This window comes from Chaetura pelagica, unplaced genomic scaffold (genome assembly GCF_000747805.2).
Source record: "Chaetura pelagica isolate M959 unplaced genomic scaffold, ChaPel_1.0 scaffold103, whole genome shotgun sequence".
Classification (NCBI taxonomy): domain Eukaryota; kingdom Metazoa; phylum Chordata; class Aves; order Apodiformes; family Apodidae; genus Chaetura; species Chaetura pelagica.
Genome location: NW_009953004.1, coordinates 2,644,189 through 2,653,542, shown reverse-complemented (window position 1 = coordinate 2,653,542; position 9,354 = coordinate 2,644,189). Strand labels below are relative to the sequence as shown.

Genomic DNA, 9,354 nt, shown 5'->3' with positions numbered 1-9,354 from the left:
TTTCTCTTTCCCTTCCTGTCCTCTTTTTCCACTCCCTCCTCTGCAATCTTAGGTCTCTTTTCCCACTTCCGTAGCTACAAACACCCACATGCCTTATCTCCTTCCCCTGTCCCATCCTGAAGCTTATTAATACAGAGCCCAGTTTGATAGAGAGCACTGGAGGAACAGGACAGGGCTCCAGCACCCACAGCCCAACATGCTCTTGTTGGAACACTGGCTGGCTGAAAAAGGATGTTTGCTGCTCTGGTTGCTCCCATCTGTTCTCCAAGCCCAGTTGAACCAGGAGGTGAGGCCCAAGTCCACGTTGTGCCAGCAGGTAAGGCTGCTTTCCCAGGTGCTCCCAAGCTGGGATGGCCCTGGGAGCTTTGCTGGGGCCGAGCTGGAGGTGTTTGCTAAAAGGCAGGATGGAGTGCAGGGTCTTGGGGGGATTCAGCCAACTGCCATGGTTGCTCAGAAGGTAGATGGGACCCTGGGTGTGGAGCAGCTGGGCTCAGCACAAGTGGAGCCTTGTGGAGCAGCACAAGTGATGGTGGGGGGCAGAACCCAGCTGCTCCATGCCCAGGCTCCAAACTGGCAGAGGAAACCAGTTTGGAGGGAGGTGGAAGGTGGAGCCCACCAGGATGGTACCCTTCATCCATCCAGACAGGACAAAGATGCTCTGGAGCAGTCCTGTGGAGCCCAGAGGCTGAGCTTTCTCCTTGCACCATCAGAAACAACTCAGCTGTGTCTCAGCCCACTTCAACCCTGGGGACAAGACCTTTGTCTCTGAGTAGTGGCTGGAAGTGGTTGGGCCCCTTCCCATCCTGGGCTTCCAAGTTGCTTGTGCCCACCTCGGACAGATGGCTTGGCTGGAGCTGTGGTTTGCAGACCCTCTCCATTCTGATGCCTTCTCCTGTCTTCCTGTAGAGCCCCATGAGGGTGTCTTGCAAAGGGCTTGGCCTGCACCAGTTTCCAAAGGAGCTTGGCCAGGGAGTTAAGTACCTCGAGATCTCCAACAACTTCATCCGAAACCTGTCGAGCAGCTACATGCCAGGGTTTGGGCAGCTTGAGTACCTGGATATGGGCTTCAACCAGCTGGAAGCTGTCTCAGGTATGACCCTGTCTCAGCTGCCCCAGCTGCGCTCTCTTCTCCTGGGATCCAACCACCTGGACCGCAATTACCAGGCGAATGGGAGAGCCTTTCATCTGCTGAGGAACATAGAGGTCCTGGACCTGTCAGCAAACAACCTGGAGAGCCACATGGCAGGCTGGTATGTCAGCAACCTCACCAGCCTGAGGATGCTCGATCTCTCCAGGAATAAGATGACCAGGCTGCCAGCAGAGATCTTCTGGAGCATGCCACAGCTGCACGAGCTCAACCTCAGCAACAACTACATCATGGAAATCGAGAAGGGGGCTTTTGAGGGTCTGGGACAGCTGGAGGTGGTGAACTTGGCTTTGAATTCCCTCTATTGCATCTCTGGCTTCAGCCTCAGGCAGCTGCGAGTTTTAAACCTGAGCCACAACGCCCTGGAGCTCTTCTTGTCAGAGGAGGCAGCAGAGCCCTACCTGCTTCAAGTGCTTGACTTGAGCCACAACAGACTTCTTTATTTTCCAGAGCTCCCCAAAGCCCATTATCTCACACACTTAAACCTCTCCAACAACCTTATTGCTTCCCTGCTCCCAGGCTCACACCATCCAGGGGAGTTCATGCTCCCCTACGAAGAGATGGGGAGGCTGAACAGGACTTTGCACGCCGGGGCTGGGCTGACACACGTGGCTGACCTGGATCTCAGCAATAACCGGCTGCAGCTCTTCCCAGTTCCCTTCTTCCACAGCCTGGGCTCTCTGCACAACCTCAGCCTGGCCAGGAACTGTCTCCAGGAGGTGTCTGGGGGGTCTCTGGTTGGTGGGACGGAGCCCAGCGCCGCCCTCCCGCTGCGCTGGCTGGACCTGGGCAGCAACGCCTTCCACCTGCTGCCACACTGGTTTTTTGATTCTCTGCCCCAGCTGGAAGCCATCGACCTGGGCTCCAACAACCTCCAGCCTTGTGGGAGCCAGGGGAGCAAGCCAGGAGGGAATCCGGGAGGGGAATCTCATGTGTCAGCCCCAGGAGGCACCTGCACCCCCTTCTACAACTTGCCTCGCTTGAAGCATCTGAGTCTTCGCAAGAACAACATCACCAGGCTGCAGCCCTACGCCTTCCACCAGACCTCCCTGCTCTCCCTGGACCTGTCAGGGAACAAGGACTTGTTCATGCCTAAGGAAGCCCTGGGGGGGTTGGAGTTCTCTCTCCAGAAACTCTCTCTGAGGGGCAACCAGATGGACAACAGCAAGGCAGAGCTCCCCTGCCTGGGCACACTCCGAGTCTTGGACCTCTCAGGTAATCTCTTAAGCCATTTGCCCTCAGGTCTTTTCTGCTCCCGGCTGGAAAGCCTGGATGTCCGTGACAACAACCTGCTGACGTTGGAAAAGCCGGCCCTGGCGAGCTGGCCCCACAGCCTGCAGGACATGTCCATTGCTGGGAACCCCTTCAGCTGCTGCTGGCTGGGCTGGCTGGACGCGCTGCGGGCGGGCGGCGTGGGCGTCAGGGACCTGGACCAAACCCTCTGCACCTACCAGGAGGGGAGCAGCAACTTCTCAGCCAAGATAACCAGCAGTCCTCGGTGGCTTTGCCCACGTCCCAAGGGCACCAGCCCTCTGGCTCCCTTCATGGTGGTGATGAGCCTTTTCATCCTCGGCTCCGGGGTTTGCTGCCTTCTGAAGACGGGGCAGAAGTTGTCGGGGCGTGTGGGGCTTGGGAGCAACAGGGTGGGGGTCTCACCCCCCTGTCCCAAACCAGAGGAGCCAGCTGACGTGAAGGCAGCAGACAGTGTCACCAAGGTGTAGCCCAGCCCAGGGGGGGCAGGAACTGGAGCCATCAGTCAGAACTCTAATTATTAGTAGTAAAATCACAATATTCTTGTATTCTGGACCTTCTCCCCTCACTGGTACCTGTGTGTTTTGCAAACCCAATCCCAGGAGTGTGGTTAGTGCTGGTCTCTGGGCCACCTCTCCTTCTCCAGAGGGAAGGTGCCCCCATCTGCTGTGTTCCCTGCACAAAATTAAACAATCTGGAAGCAGTTGCAGGTGGGTTTTCTGCCCTACCATCACACCTTCCCATCACATCTTCCCATCACATCTTCCCATCATAACTTCCCATCGCACCTTCCCATCACACCTTCCCATCATACCTTCCCATCACACCTTCTCATCTCCCAGGACACCAAGGCCTGGGCTGGTTGAACTGATCTGCCCCCCCTGAACCCTCCCCTCTCTGCTTTTGGAAGGGGAATTGTCTCAGTTGTCTCCAGCTAAAGTGTTTCACAGCTTTCCCAGCAGCCATGACCTGCCTTTTCAGCAGGTTTCACAGCTGGGTTAAAGACCTGCTCCTGCTCCCAGAGCCCTGCCCAGCCCAGCAGGGGTTGGGCTGGTGGTGGCTCTGGCTGTGGTGGGTGGCTGGGGCAGGAGGGGGGTTCTGCTGGATCCTACCCACCTCTTTTCTGCCTTTTCCTGCCAAACTGTCTCCTGAACCATCCCGTGGAGCTGGCAGGGCTTAAAATGACCCCAGACACCAGAGCAGGAAGGAAATCCACACTGTCCTCACCCGTTGAGATGGGGAGAATGAGAGAGGACAATCCAGACTCCTGCTGTCCCGGGCTGATGGTGGGACAGCAGCTCTTGGAGGTGGGTGCAGGACATTCCACCCTCAGCACCTGGACTCCTGAGGCAGTGGCAGCTCAGTCTCCATCACAGGGGTCAGTGCTGGCTTGGCTGCTCCTCTGGCAGCTCCAGCATCTGGTCCACGTGGTGTTTGGTACAGGGGGGCTGGAAGCCCAGGGCAGCAGGAGAAGGTGCTGGGCAGGATGGTGATGTGGGATGGCTGCTCTCACGGGGGCTGCTCCTGGACTGCACACAACAGCCTGGCTCTTTGTCCCAGGTGGGATATGTCCAGCTTCCCAGGGCAGCAGCCAGATGCCCAACAAGTACCTGAAGGGCTGGGACCAGCTCTGGGGAAGGATAAAAACCAGGCTGCAATAAACCCTCCCAAGGTTTCACATCTCCTGGGTTCCACCTTGAAAGTCCCCAGCTGGCCCAGGCCACCTACTGGTCCACACACACCTGCTGGTTTAGAAGCTGACAGAGCAAAAGGGCTTGGAAGTCACTTAAAATCCCAATTCCTTTTACTTTTTTCCCCTTTCAAGCTCGTTGTGGTGCAGCCAATGTCCCCAGGGTGACACAGCCAGCTGGGCTCTGGCCATGGCAGCTGCTGTCACCTTCACGGGGTGTTTCTGGTACATTTTGTGTGGCCTCTGTTCCTCATTTCAACCCCCTCCCAGGCTGTACTTTCCATGCATGTCACCAAATGTCCTGCCCTTTGTGCTGCTCCCACCAGTGTCCTCCTCTCCTTGAGGGCTGGAGCCTTGTGCAGCTGGGTGACCAGTGGGGACACTGGTGACCCAATGGGGACACCACGTTCTGCCAGGCACCCAGGCAGTGCCAGGTGCTGCCTTGGGCTTCCTGAGCACTCCCCAGCCATGTTTATCCAGCACTGGTGGCACAGGCTGTGTCGTGTCCCCATGGACCAGCAGCTGCTGGTTGACCCGGGCAGGGATGGTGGCACTTGGGGCCAGTGGACCCAAAGTTTTCTTTGGGGAGCATCTGCTAAATCATGTACCAAATACAGGAGGAAGGATCCCTGGTTTGCAGGGAAGGCCCCTCAGAGGCACATAAAGCTTAGGGGAGGAGGGATGGAAGAGACCTGCTGGCCTTGCTGAGGGGCAAGAGATGAGCTTTAAAGGAGACCAGGAAGCCTGGAGAACCCCTGAGGACAAAGAAAGGTTTTGAAGGTACAGAAACAGAGGCAGGGAAATGGCACGTTGGGTTATTGTCTTTCTATCTGTGTGCTTTCCCAGTTCAAAGGGAAAATAGGATTCCAAGTTGGGGTCTCCATGGCACTAGAAGAACTGAGTCCACGTCAGTGTGAAGGGCAATGTCCCCTTCTCCCAGTGGCAGGAGAAGCTTTCATCTTGGCCAGGAACAGGGCACAGGGTGAGCACCAGGGGCTTGTCCTGGCACAGGGGACAATGAGATGACCAGGCAGAAACCAGCACGAGTTGCCCATGAGCTCAAGAGAAACCTGGCTGTGGTACTGACTGGTGCTAACAGGGGGTATGTCCTACACCCCACTTTGCTCCTCAACCCAAGCTTCCCTTGGCTTAGAGGAAATGCTTTCCTGCCCCATCCCTGGCAGTGTTGAAGGGCAGGTTGGATGGGGCTTGGAGCAGCCTGGGCTGGTGGGAGGTGTCCCTGCCCATGCAGGGGGTTGGACAGGATGGTCTTTAAGGTCCCTTCCAACCCAAACCATTCCATGATTCTATGACATGTCTTGGTACCTCAAGACCTTTCTGGATCAGAGATGAGGGGAGAAGATCCATAGATGATTGAAGTTCAAACAAATGAAGTGATGATGCAAAGATGCTGCATTTTCACCTCCATCTGAAAGGCTGTAGGAGGTCTTTGGGCTGTAGGAGCATAAGCTTTGGTCTGGGGAGAAAAAAAAAAGCAGTAGTGGTTGAAACACTGTGACCATTTACAAATTTTCTAGAGAACTAGTTGAGAAATCAAGCAAAACTCATTCTTTCCACTGGAAACCCTTCCCATTTCACTGGCTCTGCATTTTCCAAAGAAAACTAGATTTTATCACAAATTTCCAACCAGCTGTTCTGCCAGCTCCTGAGGAAATTACCTCCTCTGCTACTCACTTGAATTTGAGGACCCTCTTATTTATTTTTTTTTTGTCCCCTATATTTTTTCCCCCTTTTCCTCCATGGAGATGAGACCCAGAGCTCCATCTGCTTCAAGGGCCAAAGAACGTCCTGCCTGCTGGTGAGCAGACCTCCAGAACAGTTGCTGGAGGTATAATTGGGTTTAATTTTGGCTGATATTGCTGCAGTTGACAAGAGGGCCTGGCCTGAAGCTGCTCCAGGGGAGGTTTGGGTTGGATATCAGGAGGCACTTCCCCATGGAAAGGGTGATCAGACACTGGGATGGACTGCCCAGGGAAGTGGTGGAGGCACCATCCCTGGAGGTGTTCAAGGAAAGGCTGGAGGTGGCACTTGGTGCCCTGGTCTGGTGATGTGGGGGTGTTGGCCATAGGCTGGACTTGATGATCTTAAAGGTCTTTTCCAGCCTTGGGGATTCTGTGGTTCACTTTGTGTTCCCAAAGGAGGCTGATCCCATCAGCCTCTGTCCTCTCACTGTGGGTCCCCGTGCCAGGGTGGCTTGTACCTGCTCCTGCCTAACGTGGCATTTGCTCTGTGGCTTTAGGATGGGTCAGGAGGCTGGTGACAGAGGCTTGTCCCCCTGTGTCACCTCGGGGACATCCTGTCCCCCCCCTTGGCAGGGCTGTGTCACTGCTGCTTTCCATTATCTCCCTGCCACAGCCTCTTTGGGTGACTCAGCTCCCCTGGCAGCTCTTTCCAGCCTCCTCAGTGAGGTCGGGCGTGTTGTTCATGCCACTTTCTTCCTCTCTGGGGGAGCTCAGGCCAGGCTGGGACCTGCCACCAGCCCTGCAGCCCCCAGACCTGCACCCCGAGGGGGCTCTGGGATGGGGCAGCTCCCAGACCCTCCCCAGCCCTGCAAGCTCCTGCCCTGCCTCCTGCTGCAGGGCTTGCCTGGGCTGCTGGGCTGGCAGATGCCACCAGATGTTCTGCAGCTGGGTCCCTCCAGCCCAGCTGTGCCAGGGCCCTGGGGACTGGGTGTGCTGCAGAGCCCACCCTGGGCTGCCCTGGGGGGAGATGCTGCCGAGTGTCCCTGGGCAGCCCCTGGTCCCCAGCAGGTCTGCAAGTGTCCCCAGGGTGCTCCATGTCTTCACAGCTTGCAGCCCCAGGCAGGTGTGGGGCCAGGGCTCCTGCCCCCAGCTCTGGGGCTCCCTGGGGCAGCCAGGTGGGAGCAGCCTCGGGGCAAGGGGAAGGAGCCACAGGTGAAGCTGGAGGGCAGGGTCCCGCCTGGAGAAGCCCAGCTGGCAAGAACAGGTCCTTGCAGGTCCCCTGTCACCCCCCCAGCCTGCTTCTCAGGCCCTGTGGTGAGGTCACTGACCCACCAGAAAGAGGAAGGGGGACAGTCCCACGGAAGGGGAGCAGGTCTCTGCACCTGGAGCCACCTGTGCCAGCATCCCCAGCCTCGGGAGGGGACCAGGGGCTCCCAGCTGCCTGCCCACAGCAGGGATCCCCTCCACAACCCCTGGGCCGTGGCAGGAGCTGGCTGGGGAGCAGGACCTGCCTCCTGGGTGGGTGCCACTGCCCCCCACATCCCCAGAACCCAGCAGGGGTCACAGCCTCCTGGGCAGGAGGACACGGTGGGTGAGTGTGGGCTGGGGGAGGTTGGAGGGGCTGGGGGGGACACGGGGCACGTGGATGGCAGGGGAAGCCCTGGAAGGTCCTCACAGGAAGCTTCTCCTCAGCCTGGAAGCCACAAGCTGTTGCAGGCTGGGGTGGTACCTGGGGATCAGTCCCCATGTGCTGAACACAAACCAGCCCTGGGCATTTGCTTTGGCCCGAGTCCCAGAAGTGGGACATGAGAGCCTTTGGCCACCCAGGACAACTATTGGACATTCCCCCACTAATGAGCTGAATCCCAGGAGCAAGATCTGTGTGCAGGCAAGTCCCAGCCCAGCAGCAGATCTCCTGGCCCTCCTTTGAGCTCCTCCAGGAGTTTTCCCCTCCTGGCTGTGTCCCCGGGGCATCCCATGCCAGACAGACACTTCCCAGTGTCCATCCCAGTTCCCTGCCTGCTCCCCACTGGCCTTTCCCTCTGCTCAGCACCCACAGAACCACAGAATATCAGGGGTGGGAAGGGACCTCTGAAGATGATGGAGTCCAACCCCCCTGCCAGAGCAGGACCAAAACCAGGGCAGGTCACTCAGAAAGGCATCCAGACAGGGCTGGAAAGTCTCCAGAGAAGGTTTCTCCACAGCCTCTCTGGGCAGCCTGTCCCAGGGCTCTGTCACCCTCACAGCAAAGAAGTTCTTCCTCATGTTGAGCTGGAACTTCCTGGGCTCCAGTTTGAATCCATTGCCCCTCGTCCTGTCCCAGGGCACAAGTGACAAGAGCTTGTCCTGCCTTCTTGCTGCCCTCATGTACTGATAGACATTCATTAGATCCCCCCTCAGCCTTCTCCTCTCCAGCCTGAACAGCCCCAGGTCTCTCAGCCTTTCCTCATAAGGTTCCAGTCCCTTCATCATCCTTGTAGCTTCCCTTGGGCTCTCTCCAGTAGATCCCTGTCCCTCTGGAACTGGGGAGCCCAGAACTGGACACAACACTCCAAGTGAGGTCTCACCAGGGCCAAGTAGAGGGGGAGAAGAACCTCCCTCTGCCTGCTGGACACCTCCTAATGCACCCCAAGATACCATTGGCCTTCTTGGCCCCCAGGGCTCATTGCTGCCCCGTGGAGAACGTGTCTCCAGGACTCCACAGACCAATCCCTACCTTCCAAACCCCCTTTATCCCCATGGTGGCTCTTTGGCACAGGCTGGGTTAGGGCAGGGAGCCTTTCTCCTGGGCTGGGAACCCCCTCCTGCCCTTCTCCTTCCCCACCAGAGAAACCAGCAGGGAAGGGGAAGGGGTATTTTTAGCACTACCCCCACGGTTGATTCAAGGATTGAGCTAAGAAGAGGAATTGACATCAAATGAAGTGATGGTTTTGCTGTAAAAGGAAGCCCTTTTTTTTTTTTTTTTTGTGGGGTTTGGAGTTGTTGGGGTTTTTTTTGGTTCATTTTCCTGCTGCTGGGTCATTGCAAAAGGTTTCTGTGAGGAGGGAGGGGTGCAAAGCACCTTTGGGGGGAGGCAGCAGGAGAAGGGCATCAGCAAGGGCTGGGTGCTGCTCCCTGGGCTGGCACCAGCTTCTCCTGCCCTTGCCCAGCTCCCAGGGGGACCTGGCAGCCCCTCTGCCCCCACAAAGCTGTGAGATGCCTTCACCTCCCCCAGCTGTGTGTCCTCACTTCATTCCTGCCCTCCAGCAGCTCCTCCTGGCTGGTTTTCCTCAAGCCCACGGGATCTCAGGTGCTGTCACCCCCCCAGCTGCCATCCAACCCCAGTACCTACAGGTGACCCACTGGAGATCCTCCAGCTCCCAGACCTCAAGGAGTTTGTTTGGAAGCAAAGTGGTTCCCAGGAGGAGGAAGCCCCTGGCTGCAGAGTGAGCCTGGCCAGGCAGCAGCCTGGTGGAAGCAGGTTCTCCAAGGACCCCAGGGGGACATGGTGGCCCTGAAAAGCTAAACCACTGGCCAGAAGGTGGCAATATCCCCTCTTCTTTCTGGTCCTGGCACCGGGCAGG

General features: G+C 57.4%; 2 protein-coding genes across 2 annotated transcripts in view; both read left to right on the top strand.

Annotated features, from left to right (window-relative positions):
- Window positions 1–912: 912 nt before the first annotated feature.
- Window positions 913–2,868, top strand: LOC104387834 (leucine-rich repeat-containing protein 32-like). Its single transcript, XM_009996626.1, has one exon. It carries the CDS (start codon window positions 913–915, stop codon window positions 2,866–2,868), a length of 1,956 nt encoding a protein of 651 aa, XP_009994928.1.
- Window positions 2,869–3,633: 765 nt separating this feature from the next.
- LOC104387833 (protein Wnt-11b-like) overlaps window positions 3,634–9,354 on the top strand; it is a 23,326-nt gene continuing 17,605 nt past the window's right edge. The window contains exon 1 of the mRNA XM_009996625.1: window positions 3,634–3,776. Within this exon, the coding sequence (XP_009994927.1) occupies window positions 3,634–3,776 (143 nt within the window). The remainder of the gene's footprint in view (window positions 3,777–9,354) is intronic.